Source organism: Parambassis ranga, chromosome 16 (assembly GCF_900634625.1).
Source record: "Parambassis ranga chromosome 16, fParRan2.1, whole genome shotgun sequence".
Lineage (NCBI taxonomy): Eukaryota > Metazoa > Chordata > Actinopteri > Ambassidae > Parambassis > Parambassis ranga.
Genome location: NC_041036.1, coordinates 7,626,650 through 7,647,315, shown reverse-complemented (window position 1 = coordinate 7,647,315; position 20,666 = coordinate 7,626,650). Strand labels below are relative to the sequence as shown.

At 39.4% G+C, this 20,666-nt stretch overlaps 1 protein-coding gene across 1 annotated transcript; it reads left to right on the top strand.

Annotated features, from left to right (window-relative positions):
- The first annotated feature begins 2,848 nt into the window (after positions 1-2,848).
- Positions 2,849-20,070, top strand: LOC114448348 (doublecortin domain-containing protein 2-like). Its single transcript, XM_028425259.1, has 10 exons — positions 2,849-3,135; positions 3,500-3,554; positions 6,052-6,128; positions 6,211-6,345; positions 6,646-6,792; positions 7,317-7,371; positions 7,628-7,802; positions 17,934-18,004; positions 19,216-19,536; positions 19,657-20,070. The coding sequence occupies exons 1-10, from the start codon at positions 2,849-2,851 to the stop codon at positions 20,068-20,070; spliced, it is 1,737 nt and encodes a 578-aa protein (XP_028281060.1).
- The last annotated feature ends 596 nt before the right edge of the window (positions 20,071-20,666 follow it).

Genomic DNA, 20,666 nt, shown 5'->3' with positions numbered 1-20,666 from the left:
AGGATTAAATAATATTATTATTTAAGATATTATTATTATTGTAAGGGCCGGAAATGCTGAAGTGTTGTGTGCAAAATGTCCAAACATTATTGATACAACTGATCATTGACCCCCTGAATACATCTGTATGCAAGTGATATCCTCCTAAAAACAAACCATCAAACCATAAAGAGAGTCTTAATGACATGAAGAACACCGATAATTGAGCTTTTTTTCCAAGATGGGTCAGCATGACCCTGAATCAGCAGCGTTCATTACAGTAACCAGAGTGTCAAACACAGACAGAGGACCGAATATCCCCCGCAGACAGCATTCAGGGATGATTACTGCTGAAAATACATATTGACAGTCGTTCCAGTCTTTGCGTGGTCTGACCTTTTTGTTAGATTTGTGCACTCAGTGTAGTCTCACTCACTGCTTATTTTTTTTTGTTTTTAAGGGATGTTTATTGGATGCTTCTCAGCAAAAGTCATTTGAATAAAATGCATGTGTCATTTTGTCCCATTTCACCCGTGACCAAGCGTAAAATCTCTGCACCAAGCATACAGGCTGTAGCTGTGAAGACAGAGATTTACTTAAATTCTAACTGTTCCTCTTAGTGAAGGATCTTTTTAAATGTAAATATTCACATTTTTATTGCTCTCTGTTACATTTGTTCATAAAATATCACCCACTCAACAAGTCTGTTAGTGCACTATATGTTTCACACTGCCTGTAAGTATGTTGATTTTGCTGTCTGTATGAATCTTACATTTTATATGATGATATATATCTTTTTGGTTGAAGCCACCTTCACCTTTATTTTGTTGACACTTGCAACGAAAAGTGACATAGGTTTGCTGGGTGGATTTGTTTCTAAATGTTGTCAGGCTACGGCAATTGCAAAGCAATTCTAGCCATGCTAGGATACGCTTTAAAAGGTGCCATTATCACATCCAATAAACAAGAGCAATTATGTATAATTTCTTGCCACTAGTGTAGAAACGGAAGAGATATGTAGAAGGAGAGCTGGAAGAAAGTGGGATTTTCTTGTTTTTGAGGTGCGCTGTGTGTGATTTGATGATGTGTCAAAGAGGATTCATGAAGATAGGATTTAAATAAAACCGCTGACAGGTGAGAATAAAGCAGCTAATAGGTGAGTTAAACAGTGTTGTTGAAGTGAAATGTTGATTTGTACAGTTCTGCTGTATATGTTATAAATTGAAATAATATATCAAATATATAATGACCGTTGTCACTCTTATCTAGATGTAAATTTTAGAAAATATATATAACATTGGGAGATTTGTTATTTAAAAAGAAAAAAAGTTTTAAAGTGGGTCTGTGTGATCTTTTACTTAGTGTACACTGCCCTCTGCTGGCAAAACCCAGGCACTACAAGGCCCTGTTTATTTACAACTAATTGCTGCAGGTGAGATGTTTATAGAGGTTACAATCTAAAATAATTAGCATGGTTGTTTACACATACAAATACAATAAAATCATATTAATAATAATACAAAAAAATACTTGATGCATGTTTACATGTTACCTCAAGGGTGCCCTCTCTTGATCAATACAGTATATGGCAACATAGCCCCTGTACATTGTAAATATTGACATTCATCCTGTGATAATATATTGATGCACACAAAAACACTTGCCTTGTATTGTTATGATCATTCACCCACTGCTTCTGTCAAGCAACTGTGCATTATGACGAGGCACAGAGCATCTTATTAGGAGCTTGTCGCCCTTGCTGACCTCTGTGTTTGCACCCACACCCACCCACCCACACCCACACACACAAATTAGACAATAAGTTGCTGCTGATTGCTGCTGCTGATTAACGATGTCATGGCAACAGGCAGGTGAAGGTTGTATGTGAGAAGAGGAGGTTTTAGTGATGATTAGCCCTTTAGAATCATATAGCAGCTGACAAAACATGTAATAATTCACAAAATAAAATTGAAACATAAAAACATAACCAGTGACTTTGACTTGCAAACAAGAAAAATAAATAAATGTAACTGCATCTTCTATTTGGGAAATATATGTTTACACTGTAGAATTTGGATTAACAGTAAATAAAGTATTTAGGGTGAATTCCTCTAGATTGTGCCACAAATGTGCCACTTGATATTTAATGAGCAATAGTACAGGCCCTCGTGTTGTTGGGCAACATAATTATAGTTCGCAAAACAAACATGTTTTCTGTCCTACTTTCAGGATGTCACCGGCAGCACAGGTTTCCACTCGGTCTCCTGATGCCCAATTAACTTTCTCATATGCTGTCTTACAAACTAGACTTCAGTTTGTTTTCTATCAGCACAGACTTCCGGGTGTATAAGGGATTACAGGATATATTGGATCAAAAAAATATGAAAAAAAAGTTCTCATCCTTAATAATTGACTATGTGGTGATTATGACTGCTCTGGGTTCATGTAAACGATGAGAGAACAGCGGCTTGTTCCCATAGATACATCCCAACAGATGAGCTCCCATGATACCCAGGCTACATAGCGGGGAAACACACACACACACACACCCGTTTGGCTTTTGCCATCACCTGCTGCTGCGTAGCGGTGCGCGCACACGCTGTCGAGTATCTGCACTGTAGCGAATAGTAATCCTGCCAAATTTATGGATAGTTGACATTTCTTCCTGTGCGTCACGCCCATGTTTCCACGCATGTGATCATATTTATACTTTAGGCTTTTCTTCAGTCCTGCCTCTGAACATTTGACCTGGATGGAGCAGCTGTAATGACAGTATAATGGCCTTTAGGCGACCGTCTGTGACTTTATTATAACCAGCGCATCTTCTTCTCTCAGTCCCGTACCAGCCTGCATTTTTTTTACGCACAAGATGAGCTCGGAGAAGCCAAACTTTCTGGCGCAGCCCGTGGTGAAGAACATTTTCATGTACCGGAACGGTGATCCATACTATGAAGCGCGCCGGATAGTGATCAACCAAAAGAGGGTGTGCAACTTTGAGACTTTGCTAAGAGAGGTGACCGGCGGGGTCCAAGCCCCGTTTGGAGCGGTGAGAAACATCTACACCCCGAGAGGAGGTCACAAGGTGGACTGCATGGAGAGCCTGCAGAGCGGGGAGCAGTACGTGGCTGCAGGGAGAGAAAGGTTCAAAAAGCTCGAGTAAGATCACCACATAACGTGGAACACTTTAAATAATGCTTTAAAAGTGTTTAATTCCTTGTGTGGAGCAAACTGCTGCGTGCTGCTGTGTTAATGTGAGGAAGGACCTGTTGAATTTGAATCAATGTCACTCAGCAGCACTTTTGCACCATCGCTGACACATCATGTGTCAGATGAGTGCTGCTGAGTTTATTTTGCAGTCTGTATATGGAGAGTTCCATCTGATCCAGATTAGCATTACTGGATATAATTAAGTTGATATTATTTGTGACTGTGTCAGTGCAGTAGTGTTCCTGTCCTTATCATGTGCTGCAAACTTCCACTCAACCTGTGATTAACTCGTTTCTCTTTATCTGTTGTTTAGTTATCTACAAATTAGCAACAGGAGGAAGAGGATGATGCAGACTCTTCCACTCCAGGTGAGGCAAAACCAGCAAGTGTTCTAATATACAGCCCGCAATGCTGAAAGCAGCAAAGAGTGTGTGAATCCCATGCAAAGAGCTGCTCATAGCTGTGGATGGTATTACATGAATGACTCTATAACCTATTAAAGACACTGTGTGTAAATACATAATCGCTGGGTTTGGTGTGTTCTGCTGTAACACACCCTCTGCCAGTCTAGATCCTCATGTTCCACTTTGGATTATATGAGTGAAAAGGCTCAATTTAAGCAGGAATGTAGGTTTGCAACTTGATAAAAGCCCACAAAATATTTCACTTTTTTTATATATGATATTGAGCTTCCCAGGTTTATTGTTACATTTCCTGCACAGGCCTAAGTTTGTCTAAGTAATACCCAGACTGAATCATGTTGTAATGTGCACTTTAGTTTAAATTGCTTCCAGTTTCGTAGCATTGCTTATAAATTGAGGTCAAGGCCTTCCTGAAACACTTGATCGACTGTACCGCACCTTTGCTCCCTCTGACTTTTCAACATTTGAAACTAGCACTAAATGCAAGATACATGAGGATTTGGGAGCACCCAGTGTAAAGATGTTATAAAGACACTTTAAGCTAGGTGTTATGTTTACCATTCCTTCTCCATTCTTCTCTGTAAAGAATCACTTTGTTGTTGTTGTCTCAGTAGCCATGAATTATTGATTTATGGATCATAATCATCCCTCCGTTCAATGCATCTTTAATCACCAGCTATGAAGTCACAGCCAAAACAAGAACAGCTTAAAGTCAAGTCACCCACAGGCTCATCTATTTTTGAAAGTCAACCTGCAGGTCTTCTTTCCACACTCAGGGTAAAGCAGTGAAACGTGTGTGTTTATGGATGCAGCAGCTATAATAAGTAGATTTGTACTCTGATATGTGTTCTCTTAGTTATTTTTCTTGGTCTTGAACTTTCCAAACAGCCCTCCTGTCTCTCTCCACTGTACCATGCTAATCATATGAAGGCAATGGATTCTTGATTTTTGTCTTATCAGCCATTAGCAACAAGCTTATTCATCACAGGTAACCTTAAGGGCTCCTTGTTGCTGTTGTTATTGCCTGGCAAGCATTAAAAAGGGGCAATTTAGTTTACAAGGACCCTGCTCCCCCACCCCTCACTCCCGCCACCTAACCTCCCAAATTGGCCACAATTAATGATGAGAACTCTCAGCTGGCAAGGTGGTGGGCTTGTTTGTTTTTCGTCCTTACCGATTTCAGGTTATTACAGCAGTGTTAAGGTTAAATGCACCATTCTGTAACATAAAGATTGTTCCTTTGTGCTCAAGGACGTAGTTTTCAAAATTAACAGCCATTATTGTAGTTGCCTTGTTAAACACAGGTGGCACATGTACACTTTCGTACAGTACATTACAGTACAGAATGAACTGCATTGGAAGTACAAGGGTTTTCCCTCGGCTTGGCTGTTGCCAAGTGGATGGATGCTAAAACAAAAAAGCGGAGGGGACTTTTTGCTCACAGCACAATGAAAGATGACATGATGATAAAGATCTTAGTGAAGAGAAAAACATATCTTGTGCATCTAATAGCTCCCTGGAGACAGATCCATACCTTTCCATACCTTACCATGTTTTGTTTGTTCCAGACTTCAGTTGGTTACTAGCTCAGTGGGTTATGCCTGTCTCCCTGGCTTTATAGCAGGCATTAATAGTTAATAAAACAAGAAGTGCAGAGCCTCTGTTTTAACAAGCAGCATGGTTTGTGAAGGTAATTTTACACTTTATAGCCAAAGTCAACTCAGCAGATGCATGTGCTGCCTCCTGACTCTAATGCTTGTTACATGCACTGTGTCCCACATTCTGTTTTTGATTTTGATTTTTTTACTTTTTGTCCTCAACACTTCAGTTTAATATACCTCCTCCCTCATCTCACACTCTCATAGGATCCAAATCTTAGCCCTGTGTCACAGTTGGTTACAGGTGTTGTGGGACAGGACCTGCAGAGTTCCACTCAACCTCAAAGGATCACACAGGACTCATTCTTTTGCTGCCACATAGATCAGAGACAGATTCTTTTAGAGGTTGCAAAAGCAGCTTTTCTTTTCCTTCAGGGGTATAAAACCTTTTGATCCCACACAATCTTTGTTTTGAACAGGGCTTTACTGAAATCAACACTAAAATGAACACTACTCTGTCTCTAACCGCTCAGCCCTTAGAGGTTATACAATACTATCCCTGCACTGCAAAGGTTGTCCTTTAACTACTGTATTATCAATAGTGTTAGCATTGGTCCCTGAAGCAAAAGTCCCTAAAGTTTGTCCATGCCTGTTGTTCTGAGCCTCCCGCTGTCCCTAAAATCCCAAGTGTCCATGCTAATCGGCTAACAAGCTTTCAAAGGAGTTCCCTGTTATCACAACGAAAGAAACGAGTCAAGAATTTCAGCGTCACTACCAGATGTACAGAATGGTGTGTGTGTGCCAGAGTGTGATATTCTACATACTTATCTCCCTTTCCTTTTCAGGCCAGACCGCCGCCGCACAGCAGAATCATTGTGTCAGCTCGATTCCTGAAACCCATCAAGGAGCCGTGCACAATATTGTACGTTAGCAAAACACCTCAACACAATCACAACATACTGATGTGTTCTGTACGTCAACATCGAATATTTTCTTTCACATAGCGTGGTCGCAAATGGTGATGTCTTGGACCCTGCAATGAGGCTGCTGATCCACCAGAAGCTGCTAGGCCAGTTTGACAAGATATTAGAAATGGTCACAGAGAAGATGGGTTTGAGGGTCCTGGGGGGCGTACGAAGGTACGACTTTTTACACAAATGTTAAGTAGCAGCATAATATTGTCAACATGAGGCATACTGCACATAAATGAAGGAGGTGCAGATTTTCTCCAAATTAAATACTAATAATTATATATACCGTACTCGTATAATATCAAACATAAATAACATACCAGAATTGCCTCTGCAGGATACACAGTTTACACAGTCAGCTCAGTAAATGCCACATATTGATTCTCCAGCATGCCTCAGCTTGGTCAGCTGGTGTGAGCATTTGATGGAAACCACAAGGCCTCTTGACTCTCTGTGTGTGTGTTCTAGTCTCTACACCTATGAAGGCCAGCAGGTCACTGATGGGAATCAGCTGGAGAGCGGTCAGCTCTATGTGGCTGTGGGAAGAGAGAAGTTCAAGAAGCTTCCCTACAGCGACTTACTCTTCACCAAACCCAGAGGAAGGAGGGTCAAAGGGTAGCGTAAGCCCATCACTGTAAAAACAATACCAAATACCAAAGGAGAGATTTATATTATGTCCTCATATACGGGTCAACATCAGTATACGTAGTTAAGAGACCACCATGAAGCATTGAGGAAATGAAAAAATTGTAATACTGTGGAACCTATGGTGGTTCTTGGTAACCACTCAGTTTAAACAAACAGTTTATGTTTGTCAGTGTTCTACTGGGCCAACTAATTACTCCTTCAGGGCTAATGTCTTCCACCAGGTCTCCTGAACAAAAACTCCCCTGACTGTAAATATTATTTTTTTAATGTTAATGTATCTATCTAATATATGTATATATACATATATATATTACTCTCAGAAAACCAGGAAATCAGGAATTCTAGTTATAATGTGGAGCACACGAAGCCCTGTTCAGATCGGCAATTTTAAGTCAACGTTCTTATGTTTTATTTTCAGATAAAATACAGTGCTGTGTCTCAATGTTCATAAATCATCATTGTAATGTCTTTTGTCTGTCTGTTCTTTACAGAATGAAAGCTTACTCTCTACCGCCTATCTACAGATTCTCAAAGCAAAGTGAAAATGTAAGAATTGTTCATTTTGTTTACAGTCACATGCAGATGAGAAATTCAACTTGTCAATAAATCATTGCAGCCATTGCAGCCTAGTTTTCTTTAACTAGTGAGAAGAGCTTTGCTAATTAAAAATAGTCTTAAATAGCTTTCTCAGATTTAAGGTAGATGAGTTAAATTGAAAAACAAATGCATCAAAGATTGAATCAAACAGGTAGTCTTCTACTGAATATTTAACAAGTTTCTCACTGGCTGAATGTTCCCACAGGGCAAGTCCATGGCGCGGTGCAGTGACAGTGGAGACGGAGAGTCCAAGGCCTCTCCTCCGAGCCAGACCAGGAACAACAACAAGGAGCACCTGTCCTCCATTGTGAGGGAGATCTCTCAGGCCAGACTCCTCTCGTTTCGGAAGAGGAGGAGTGGACAGAGCTTGACTGATAATGGTAACACGAACAAAAGTGCAAAAATAATACAGTTTGAATCAAATGTGTTCAAATGATGTATGGCTTTGGATTTTATTAGGTTTTAAAAAAATACACATAGAAGCCTCTAACTCACCAAATGATGATACAAATCTCCACAATATAAGTATCTGTTGCCCTTTTCATGTGTGTCTGTCAGAATGATCCCCTCCCATAAATATGTATTATTCTGTTTCTCACACAAACAGAGCTCATATGCTACTATATACAGACATACCATGATGTAATGCATGGTCTTTGTAGCCTTATGTAACCTGCTGCACTCCTAAATGCCCACATAGGGGCACTGTTGCTCTACAAAACATACAGTATGAATTACTGAAAGTAGGTCTAGCATGAGCATGATGACATTAAGTATTATTAGAAGAAACAGATTACGTCATCTTCTGGGCTTAATGTCCTGAAGAAACTTTGCATTAGTCTTTACTGGAGTGTTCAGCAGTGACTAAAATTCTTCTTAACATGTTATCAGTTGTTTTTCATGGGTGTGGTTTTGTTTAATGTTCTATAGTAAAAGGGGTTGTAGAGTCCCTGCAGCCTACGCCTGACATTATTGTAAATCTCTCTGCCGTCCAAACCACATTACGTCATCTTGTGGGTTCTACATGCCGCCTGCTTGGCAGGAGAGTTGACAGCTGAAAGCCAAAAGGAGCATGGAGAATTTGTTTCTGTGGTTCAGGGGAACTGGCATTTTGCATCAAAAGAGGATTGAAAGAACGTGCACGTTTGCGTCCATTTTAGTGCGCCTGAATGCATTTTGTATTCCGTAATGTCACCCTCAAAATCCCTCTGTATCAGATTGTGTGGCATGTCATATTACAAGCACACAAAACCATGTTACATTATTGGTCCCCTTGGGTGACATTGACCAAAAAAAGGAAAAAAGTGAATTAACAGACAGACAGCTTGGAAAACAAGAACAGGCATGAGACAAGGTTGTTTGAATGGCTTTCGCTCTCTGGTTCAGTCTTTGCTGTTTGACCTATAAAATCCCTTTCAGATGCTGTCGTCTTAACAACATTGTGCTTATTTGTATGGTTTCGTAGCAAAACCCCATCTCTATGTAGCAGCCTCTGTTTCTCTGTCCATGGTGCTGAACTGACTGAATGTAGAATAGATTTTTCTTCTTCACCTTCCCTGTTACTTGTTTATTTGACTTCTACAAAGCAAACTGTCATAACTACATATTTTAGAAACCACATATTTTTTTGAAACAAATTATAACATCAGCAGTCAGTGTTTTGGTGAAACGTAGCAACAGTGTAGTTCACCTTTGTTCGTATCACCTTTGTATGGTGATTCACTTACTGCACCGACATGTTTTTTAGGTGTTATCTTCCCTTTGGGGGAAATCCTGCCCTGGTATGAGGTTAACACCCCCCCCCCCCCCCCGGTGCCAGTAGCCAAAAAGTTAGGGCTGACTGGCAGCAGCTGTGGAAAATAACACAGCGTGAAACCCACACTTCACATCTCTGATGTGCCGGAACATAGGAACAAAACAAACAAAAAAAAAGAACAGAAGATTATTATAAAGGTGTCATGTCATTAGAAATGTATTTGTGATAGAGACACTGGAAGACATTGAGACAAACAAGAAGATGATAGAGAGAATGGAGAAGAAAGGAAAAATTGAGACATAGTAACCCTGTAACTTGAGATTCTCTCTCTGTTTTGTGCTGGGTCTGTTGTGACAGAGACGTTAGCTTGTGTGTGTGCGTGTGTGTGTGTGTGTCGGTACAGCAGTCCCCATTATTCACTGTCTATCAGTCGCTGGAAGCCAGACTGTGGATAACTCAAGCAATTTCTGTCTGGTGTATTGTAAAGCTTCGAACTTTTCTGCTTCATTAGAGTGAACACAGCAGTGAGTGACAGCAAAGACAAGGGAGAGGAGGTGCGACAACTCATGCAGCAAAGGTCATGAAATGAATTTGAACTTACTATAACAAAGACATGTGGCTTAAAAGACTTAACCAACATGACACAGTGCCCAACACAGTTATTGTATCTCTTTTAAGCTGGGCTACATTGTTGTTCCAATTTGACCAGTGGCTAGCTTTCAAAAAAACACATTCAGTTTGTATGGAAGCAATTAGCAGTTGTTGCTAACCTGGAAATAGAAATAGGATGTTTATCACAGTTCTGTTTCTTAAAGGGCCTTTGTGACCAATTCAGTTAATGGCTCCCTTGAGAGTGGAGCAGTAGGAGAAGTAAAAGCAGCACGGATGGAAAAAAAAAAAGGACAAAACCAAAAAGGGAGGAAATAAAAAAGGACATGTTTGGACAGATAAAAGAAAAGGTTAAAGAAGAGGGGATGAAGGGCTGAGGTGATGAAGGGAGAAGAACATTATGAGGAAGGAGAAGGGGATGTAAAAGGAATACAGGTGGAATCAAATAGTGAGTCTGATGAATAGCCTGAGATGATGGAGCATGAGGGTTGGATGGAGGGGAGGAAAAGGCATAGAGAGGCATTGAAGGGTAGAGGGGATGGGTTTGGATAATTGCCTTTCATTTGGATAATCTCTCCATTTAGAGTCATCAAAGCAGATTTTTACTTGCCTGTGCCCCTTGCTGGGGCTAAATTGCTGCTCTGAAAATCAACAAAAGAGGCTTGTACTTCAAGAAGGAAAGACTGACAGAAAGGTATGTACAAGAGGAGAGAGGCAGAGGGGGAGAGAAGGGGGCTCTGCTGATTATCTGAAGTTTTACATGCCTTGTACCTCCCTCCTGCATGCATTAAGGAAGACATACTAATTGTAATCATAGGTGGGCAGTGACAAGTTATATTTATTCTGCTCTGTTAGGTACTTAAGTAACTTTTTTTAGTAAATTGTGATTATGAGAGTAGATTTTAATGCAACATTCTTTTCACTCTTTGTTAAAGGTACAATTTGTAAACCGAAAAAAAGAATTGCAGTGCCTTTCACTGGAGCCTTTTGTCTCTAGTGCTGCTTTTTGTACTATATGCCTATTTTAAATTAATTCCTATGGTATGTATAGCATATAGTATTACAATAGACTGTCTGTGATGTCACCTGTAGGTCTCTGAAAAGCCACTTTCACTCTCTGCGGGTGGCTCCAGCTCCATGTTGGCAGTGTCACTGTCAAAGAGGTGGTCACACCCATAACTATGTGTAAAACGTTTTTTGTGCCACGCTGTGAACATTTTTTATTTCTGTTGTAATGTTGTCCATTTTAACATGGGAGTCTGTGGGGTTCAACTCAGTTTTGGAGTCCGCCCCTAGAGGCTCTCTGGTGAACTGCAGGTATTAACACTTCATTTCTAAGGTTGCTGCTGGGATAATACACAATGTGACCGTTGGGTTAAGGTTTTAGTTATTTTTTGGAACATTTCAAACTTTCAAACAAACAGTAACTGTAAGTCAAGACAAATCATGCGACACTATAAATACCTGAGATGCCATTCATGTCAGGCTAGGATTCTCTTTTGTGCTCTGTGAAATCTTTCCTTTCTATAGGCTTGCTATAGGGTGAACATGTTTTGCAGTATAGTACAACAACAAATCAGCACTCTGCTTCTATTCAGCACACTAACCTATGCAATACATACAGTAGTTCATTGTGGCCTTTTGTTTGTTTAATGTAAACTGAATCAGGGAATGGTCCAGGTAGCTCCATCAGTGCTTACACTGAAACCTCAAGGGCATCTTTTGAATGCAGCTGGGGCCAGTCCAATTTATATAACATAAAGGATGCACATTACTTTCACTCCCATGATTTTCCTTGAAGGGACTTTGATTTGAAGTGAAGTTTCAAAAAATGAAAATGAAAACATTCTTTGTATTATTTAAAAGTTAAATGTGAGAGAAATAAGGACTGCTGTGTGTGTGTGTGTGTGTGCCAGATCAACCCTCTGCCTCTGGTGTCATAAAATGCGATTCTTCCTTTTGGAATTAGCCCTGTTAGCATATGTATCTTTAATGCCTGTCACAGTTAAGTCGAGTTTAAATTAGCATTGGGAGGCAGGAGACATGTACACAAAGAGACTGTGTGTAAAAAAAAAAAAAAAAGAGGCTAAGCAGCGAAGGATAAGAGAGGGCAACACTTAAAGGAAGATTTTCTTTCCTTTTGCAAAGTTCTATAGAATGTTCACTTTGTGTGCCAGTTTTTATGTATATTTTTTGTGCCCATGCTCATATGTCACATTTTAAAACAACATCCTTGTCTTTCCATCCTGCACCCCCTCCACCCCTCCTCCTTTTCACAACAGCAGAAAAAAGGGTTCTTCATGGCCCTTTGATGCAGGATTACTGGATTAAAGAGCAGGGTAGCTGTACTAATCTGCCACATTAATCTGTTAACAAGTGTTTCAGCTGTGACATACAACAGTGCTGGCTGTGACATACAAAGTATAGGGTTAAATTAATGTGTGACACATTCAGTGACAAAAAAATGTCTTCATGTCTGTCACTTATAATCAAGTCTGGTTTGCACATTTTAGTAGGCTGTGTGTGTTGTTGTTTTTTTTTAGAACTCGGTATTTGCACGTCTGTGCAGCTGTGATAGGAGCATCAGCATCAGTGTGGTTTCAGCTCAGACAGCTTTGACACAGGCCCACAGCCTAAATGGCAAAAGTAAATAACTGACATTTGTGGATATCTGAAGTTTACATCATGTGTTAAAGCTGGGATTAGGAGGGCATTTGAAGTTGCAGTGTTGTTGCTTCATGTTTTTAGCGGTGGTTAAAAGTTGTTTTCGAATGTTGTGTATTTCTTCTGAAATATTGTGCGGTAAAGATGAAGATAAATACACAATTGGCACAATTTTGGCCACTTTATTGGCTAATTTGCCATTTATAAGATCATTTATGAGCTACATGCAATGGATGCACCTTTAATTAATATTAAATTAGCACACAGTACTTGAGCAGACATCATAGTGTGCAATATAACAAAGTGCATATAACTATTGCTTTCTAATAGCTGTAACTGGAGCTGTGGCTGTTTTGTAACATCCTCTTATATTGTCTGCCATTATACTAATACTTAGATGGTAGACTATAAAGAAAAAAGCTGGTAATGCAAAATACCCGTCTATCATTTTCTTCTTAGGTTCTCATGTGTTGGAAAGAAAAAACGACCAATTGAACTGATTAAATTCTTTATATCATGAAGATAATAGACGGGAAAGATTTCAGGCAGAAACAGAAAGACGAGTGAGAGAGAACAAGCTCCATGAATTATTTAATAATTTAACTGAAGCCATGACCTTTATAAATATTACTCTGCCTGTCTGACTGCAACACTATTAAGCAGAGTTTTTCTTTGATTTAATGTCAAAGCTATCTAAGCACAGGGCTGAACACTACAGGAGGATATGAGGAATTTTCTACGCTAATAAAACTGTAAATTCCAGAGAAAAAGCTCGGTGTTTATCTGTCCGGATACATCCTGGAAATAAGCCTTGATAATAAATGTCATTGTGGAGAAGTCCTGATCATTCAGAACTAAAACATCTTTTTTTTTAATGCTTTCAAGATTTAAAAAAAAAACTGATTTGCATTTCCTTGAAGCTCAGGGCCTCAGTTGCGCCACATCGGAAAGTTTTTACTCTTTGTGAAAACTAAAACTTCAACTTTGTGTGTTTGTTTGATTTGGAGTGCGCTGACATTTAAATTTAGCATTTACAAAGCATTAGCATTACAAACGGTAAGTTGTGTCTGTGCGTTACATCATGCATTAATACCATGTAAACCCCAAATCAAGTGATTCACTCAATTCCTTCTCTGTCTTCTGCTAGTGATGCTTGATACCTGGCATCATATACGCCAACACTGATTCCTGTTATAACCGAAAGGTTAAAGTGATTTTATGTAGTTTTTCCACTGAAACTAACAGATCATTTTAATGGCTTATCTTCTCATAACAACAGTGTGAATGGTCCTTTCTATATAGCCTGTGGGTCAGCAGTGCCTTCACAAAGTGCACTTTGTGACTCATAACACTACACAAACACTACACAGGCATCAGGCATAGTTTGGCATCTAACAGAGAGATGGAGCTATGCAGCTTGTGATCGTCTATCATATCCCATATTATGGCAAGAAACTTAAGAAGAACTGGTCAGACACAACAAAGAATAGACAGTGAAGCAAAGGGTGAATATTTGACCTGCTTACACTCATTGGCAAGAGCTGAAAAAAGAAATTGGGATGTAGGACTGGTGGCAGACTGGTGTTTTTTGCTATTGGATTAGTAAGTGGTAAATTGTTTGCTTAATGTCTGTTAAGCTCCTACACCAACAAGCATTTCTGACAGTGGCACTGTGTGTGTGATGGTGGTGGTGGTTGGGGGTGTTCACTGGGAGTGAGGGGCAGGGTAGACCTTGGACAGGTTGCCGGTCTCTCAACCTACAACCAATTACACAGCTAAACTCAATTTTGTATTTTAGCTATAAATCACCATTAAACTCTATCGTGTTTGTAAAAGATTACTTATACACAAATGCATTTGTCTAGTTTAGTTTGCTACCACATTTAGCAGAGATGGACACGAGTCCCTTCCTGACAAGATGTCTCCAAGACTATACCCTCTCTCTGTCTCTGGACTCAGTTTCAGTTGCTCATGCATATAGCTTCAGCTCACATTTAACTATGTCAGAGGGTGCAGTTCTTCACGCATTATGTAGAGTAGGTCCTGACAGTAAACTCGTATATTGGCTTTCTACCGTGTCCCCCCTGTTGATGATGAAAAAACGCATCTATAATTTACATATCAATCTTTTAATATTCAGTCAGGTCTATAGAGACACATTAGGAGCAGAAGTGGTGATATTTTATTATTGATCCACACACCAGCACCTTCTGCTTTACAAAACTGTGAAATTCATAAAAATATTATCTCGTGTGTTCGTGCCAGAGAGTGTCCAGTCATCACATTTTCACATTTTATACTTAGCAGCTGGACTGTTTTTCTATGCGTCAAATGTCAATAAACTCAACATGGACTGGGCCTCTCTGGTGGTAGCTAGCCACATGGTCATTAAATGTTTTTAACAGGACCCTGGTCAGTGACTGGAGCACACTTGCTGAGTGGCAACATTTCATAATTACCATTCAGAGTTACTACCCAGGTTGTTTTACACCCCCGCTATAACTCACAGACATGTGCTGAGTGGATTAATTCAACTGGGTGTAAATAAGCAATTTACTGTGCTGTGTGGTGATATACAAGGAGTGCAGTGTGGAGTGATTTAGGTATATAATTTCAAGATATGAGTGTTTATTTAATAATGCAGAGCTAATCCACTGAATAGCTTGTAGAGGCTATGTTAAGATTTTTTTATGTGCTTTGACTTGTAAGGATACCACACTGTGATTTGTTTCCCTTTAGAATGGCAACCTCCGCTGTGAAAGGATTGATTTTTAAGAAGTGACTTTGAAAGGATAAATATTGGACTCTTGTGCAGCCAGGAATAAAGCCACACATTAATAATATAGACCCTGACGTTCACAGCATTTACAAGAACACTTCTTTCTTGTAAGGCAGTTGTCTGCCCGTCAGAGGTTCAAATGCCTGAACGTCTTGTGATATCAGCATCTAAAAGGATAAAGAATGACATTTTTCAGTATTTTTTTTCTATTGGGTTAAAAAGGGAAAATATTTTAATATTTTAATGTATTTTTGCATTGAGCGTGCCTTGTCACATCTCAGTTTTTTCACATTAGCGAGAGCATTTCTGACTCAATAAACCTTCATGGTCTCTTTTATAATGAAAAAACAAAATCTCTGCTGGTCAGACACTGATGTCTCGGGAAGGATAGAACTTGATTGCGCTGAATGACTCTAACTCACAAATGCTTCCTGGAGGAGTATAGAAAAGGCTTTTAAATATGATATTAGAGTGCAGCAGCTCTTTTATTCTGGGCAACAGAAGAAAAGCTTTGTTCACATGCTGGTTCATTACCCAACTCCCTGCTAAGCCACAGCTACAACTTCTGTAAACAAGGAAAGATTGCAGGAATCACTCACATCTGGAGGCAGAAATGAAAAGACAGACCTGTTTGTCTATGCTGGGCTGGAAGTTTGTGGTTCATATGAACCAAAATAGCAAAAATCCAGCAGAAGTAAAGTCGAACATGTTTTATGTGTGTTTGTGTGTGTGTTTCCTGAGCAGAGAAATGGAAGATTATCCATCTAGGCTATCACTTCATCTTCAGTTGTGTTTTATTACATTTCTGCACAACAACAGTCATTTATAACTTTACCTTCTGAGATAATGGCAGCAAGAGCCATTTATATGAGTAATTACACCCACTTACCGGTGCATCCTTATTTTACCTCATGCTGATGGATGACATGTAGCTTTACCTTTGAAATGCAGGTCTGCATTTATGTGTAAGAAGTATGTATGTGTCTGAAGATGAAAGAAAAAAAAAAATCTGACACATTTTTTTATGCTCTCTTGCACATAAAACACCCAGGCTATGTGTAATGCCAGAACCCAAATCTATTGGATCTAATAAGGAGCAAGAATTCTAAATATTGTGCTTAATTTGATTTTCATGAGCCCGTGCCTCATCCTTAAATCATGTTAAGATGTTTGGAGTCATAGCGGCTCACTCACTGCTTACACTCAGTGGTCCGGCCTTGCTGTTAATGAATGGAAGTGATTTCCATAAAATATTCTTAAAGAGGTCTGTTATTATTACCATAACGTTTCATCTCCCACCATGGCTAAACTTCAATCAGTTTTGCATTTGAAATGCATTAAATGTCTCCATAAACTCTTCTAATCTCTACCCGAGTCATTTTTCTTCTTTAACTGGTGTATGTAGAAAGGGAAACTAATATTAAAGACATTAATTACACTGCTCTGTTTTTTCTCTATGCTTTTGCTGCTTATTTTTGATTGGAAATTTCAGTCTCATTCAGTGTTTCAAAACAAGTGTGTAATTATGTTGTTTATCAGAGCGTATAGTTGTACTCTTCTTATGATGTTTAGGGTTAATTACTCCAAGGCCTTTGATGCACATGCTCATATGAAAAATGGTAAAGACCCATATTCATTTTGCACTCCAACAAACCTGCCTTTCGGAGCTGATTGCTTCAATAGGAATGAGTGGTGTGTTGCTGGCAGTGTGTCTTAATTTAAATACTGGCACTCACAGCGGTGCTGTGCAGTTGTTTTATTAATGTTTATATTTATTTATTTTTGGTGCTTTACACAGTTTTGTCTGAACATTGTGCCCATCTCTTCTGTGAGGAGATGTTTATTATCTACCTGTAGTGCTTATTAGGATGATTACTGCAGTGGTGGTGATAATGATAGTGATGATGAAGATGTTCGTGCTCTAATATGACATTCGGATCACTAAATGAGCTTGTAAAATGTTTACTATCGCTCTCTGGCGTGTTTCCATTGTCTGGGAGAAGTTGTTTACTTCTATGAAATAGAATTATATATATATATATATATATATTTTGTTTATACTTTTTACCACTAGGTGTCACTCTTGTGCTGTGTTTCTTCAAGCCTTACAAAAGCTGCTGAATAAAAGCTGTGTAATTTCAACAAGTCGCATGCTGGATGTTGAATATAAGCTCCTGTATTTATAGGACAGATGTGATGGATTTCTGAATTAATTTGCAATGACTGGAACATGTGGGTTTTCAGGGTCTTGAAAAGAAAAGCAGTGTACATATGAAGGAACATTGAGGCTGTAGAAATGCAGCATAGAATGAAGCAAATATCTGAAAAGGGTTGAATGGTATTTCCAATTTAGTTCGCATTAGTAAGAACATTTGTGACAGTTTGTTGATATAGTTATAGTTTGTTGGGAAATATTCTACTTTAAAATCTCACTTGCTATTCTCTCTTTATTTTGTCCAGACAAGTCAGGTCCACTTACACCTGTGTCAGATAGAATAACTTTCAATTCTATTCCACCAGGGCTGCAGACCACTGCTTACCTTACTTTTACTGTGAATTATACAAGTCCATGCATGATGCAATGTGGCACATTTGGATGGAGCACATGCTGTTCTATAAGTCATAATATCACAGTGAAATATGCTTGAACGCTTAGGATTCCTGCCATCTTTTTTGTAACATCTTGTACATCTCTATTTCTAGATGACCTGGAATCAAAAGCTGATGATGAAAACGGAGATGGCAATCCCCGACAAGACCAGCCAACTGGAGAGGTGTGAACATGCAGTGCTGTACATAATAGGCCACCACAGGGACAACAGTGACATCATTGTAACAAGATGCTCTGTGTGATGTGTAATTTTTCCACACATGATGAGAAGAATTAGACAGGCAACAAATGCTGCCCAGTTATTATTATTATTATTATTTACTAAATTGTACAACATTGCCCCCTAGAGTCAGTCCCAGGATTGACCTACATACGCAGACATGTCAAGATGACAAAACAAAACATATCTTGGACTCATGCCTTAAACTCCACAGGACGACTGGCAGTTTAAAAAGGAAAAGGAAAATGACCAACTCCTCCCAGGGGATAGCCTGAGCGACCTAAAATCTTGTTAGCCTACTCCGACAGTATTACCATCAATAGCTTCCTTGTCCGAGTGACTCCAAACTAAGATGGATTGTACTCATTCAAGAAACACAGGGCTCTTCTATTTTATGCAAATTCATTATATAAATTTAAAAAAAGAAAAAAAAATGTTTTAGCTACCAAAAATGCCAAACTATGTTTAATTTTACCACTTCAAGAGACGAATAAGACACACACACATAGCTTCTTTGTCAAGTGACCAAGTGAATCCAAATCTAAGCTGAAGTCATCTATTCATCCATTTGCTGAGCCTGGTTTGTCCTGTGCTACAGTGTCATAAGGGGGCTGGAGCTTATCCTAGCTGCCAATGAGTGAGAGGCAGGGTACAACCTGGACAGGTCACCAGTCTATTGTAAGGCTAACACAGAGAGACCATAGGGATAATCTACCATTCACACCCACAGCCAATTCAGAGTCCCCAGTTAACCTAACAGACTCGTCTTTGATATGTGGGAGGAAGCCAGAGTACATGGGGAAAAGACACACAGGCAAATAAACAACATGCATCCTCCACACAGAAAGGTCCCAGCTAGATTTAAACCAGGAACCTTCTTGCTGTGAGGCTCATGCATCCCTGGGCTCTTGACCATGACTTGAAAATAGCTTCCACCACTGTTGTGTTTGTTGTCCCACTTCTGTTCTCCATCATGACTTCTTTCTGATGCTTAATATCTTCATAATACCTAAAATCTGTGACAGTAATATTTTGTAATATTGCTGGAAAACTGTAGGTCTCAAAGAGAACTTTTGTAAACAGTCCACTTGTTCTTCCTGCTTGTTAAAATATTTAGTGCTATAAGTTGTTTTTGTGGTTTAACTGCATTACAGAAACATGATACCCATAATGCAAAAGCCAGAAGCCAAGAGGAGAATGGTGAAAAGGCAGAAGAGAATGAAAACACCACCGAGGAAGATGCTTCCACTGACAAAGAGGACAAGAAGGAGGACCAGGAGACAAATGGTGACAAAGAGGAAGGAGAGGATGAACAGGATGGAGGAGAAAATGAGGAGGAGAAGGAGGTAAAAGAGGAAGTGAATGAGGAGGTTAAGAGTGAGAAGGTTAAGAATGAAGAAGAGGTTAAGAATGAGGAGCAGGTTAAGGATGAGGAGGAGGTTAAGAATGAGGAGGAGGTTAAGAATGAGGAGGAGGTTAAGAATGAGGATGAGGTTAAGAATGAGGATGAGGATGAGGTTAAGAATGAGGATGAGGTTAAGAATGAGGAGGAGGTTAAGAATGAGGATGAGGTTAAGAATGAGGAAGAGGTTAAGAGTGAGGAGGATAATATCAAGGACCAAGACAAAAATGCAGAAGAGATGCAAGATAAAGACAGTGGTGAGGACGAGATGAGCAGTAAGGACCATGCCAATGATGTAGACCAAGGGGAGGAACAGAAAGAGGATGAAGAGAGCAATGACCCAGTCAAGAGTCAGTCAGACGAGACAAAAGAGAGTGATAATGGTGCAAGTAGCAACAGCAACCAAGAAGAAGATGTGAGTGAAACAAAAGAAGAAGAAACCAAAGAGTCAGGAGAAGAAGAAGCAAAGGTGAATGGAGAGGTCAGTGGAGAAGACGATGAGGAGGTGGAGGAGGCGAAGACGGACCTGGAGGACAAAAACTCAGCCAGTCACTTAGATGCCACAGAAAACGGAGAGAAAGGGAAAGATAACAATGAGCAGGATTAATGCAGAAGTAGAAAAAAGGGGATTAGAGAGGAAAGAGGGCGTGTCAAAGTTCTTGAGTGAGAAATCATAAAAACAGTAACTCAGACAGTCTGAAGGCGGCAGAAGCACATTTACAGGAAGCAGCGCTTCACTGCAACTAGACAGAGTCTTATAGAAGCTGAAACAAAGCTGAGCGTTAAAACGAGCTTCAAGTGTGTATTCAACAGAACATTATTCATAACTATCATGTTTGAAACAGGCTTTAATAATATGTTCTTATTTTACAACCAGGTAAACTTTGGCCTGCTTTATTGTTTCAGTTTACACTGTCTGTGAGCGCTGTCGTCTGTGATGCTTGGAAATTAAAATACAGTTTATTTTTAACAGGTATGATTATGTTATTGGGGATGGTTTTGAATGTTTGGGTAACAAATTGACTTTTTAGGAGTTTACAATAAGCTACATGTGTAATGTCTGAATGAAAGCTAAACAACATAATGATTATAGTTTGAAAGTCCTGTTTTTAAAACTAGTCCATATCTTATTTTTTGTTTTATGTACTCAACATGTCTTACATATTGTTTATTTATATTTAAGTACTACCAGAAAATAAAAAG

What these genes read in the sequence shown, in the direction of transcription:
- LOC114448348 (XM_028425259.1), top strand. Translation starts at nt 2,849, where the DNA reads ATGAGCTCGGAGAAGCCAAACTTTCTGGCGCAGCCCGTGGTGAAGAAC. An exon ending in GTCCTGGGGGGCGTACGAAG is followed by an intron (nt 6,346 to 6,645) that starts GTACGACTTTTT and finishes TGTGTGTTCTAG; the next exon opens with TCTCTACACCTATGAAGGCC. An exon ending in AAGACCAGCCAACTGGAGAG is followed by an intron (nt 18,005 to 19,215) that starts GTGTGAACATGC and finishes ACTGCATTACAG; the next exon opens with AAACATGATACCCATAATGC.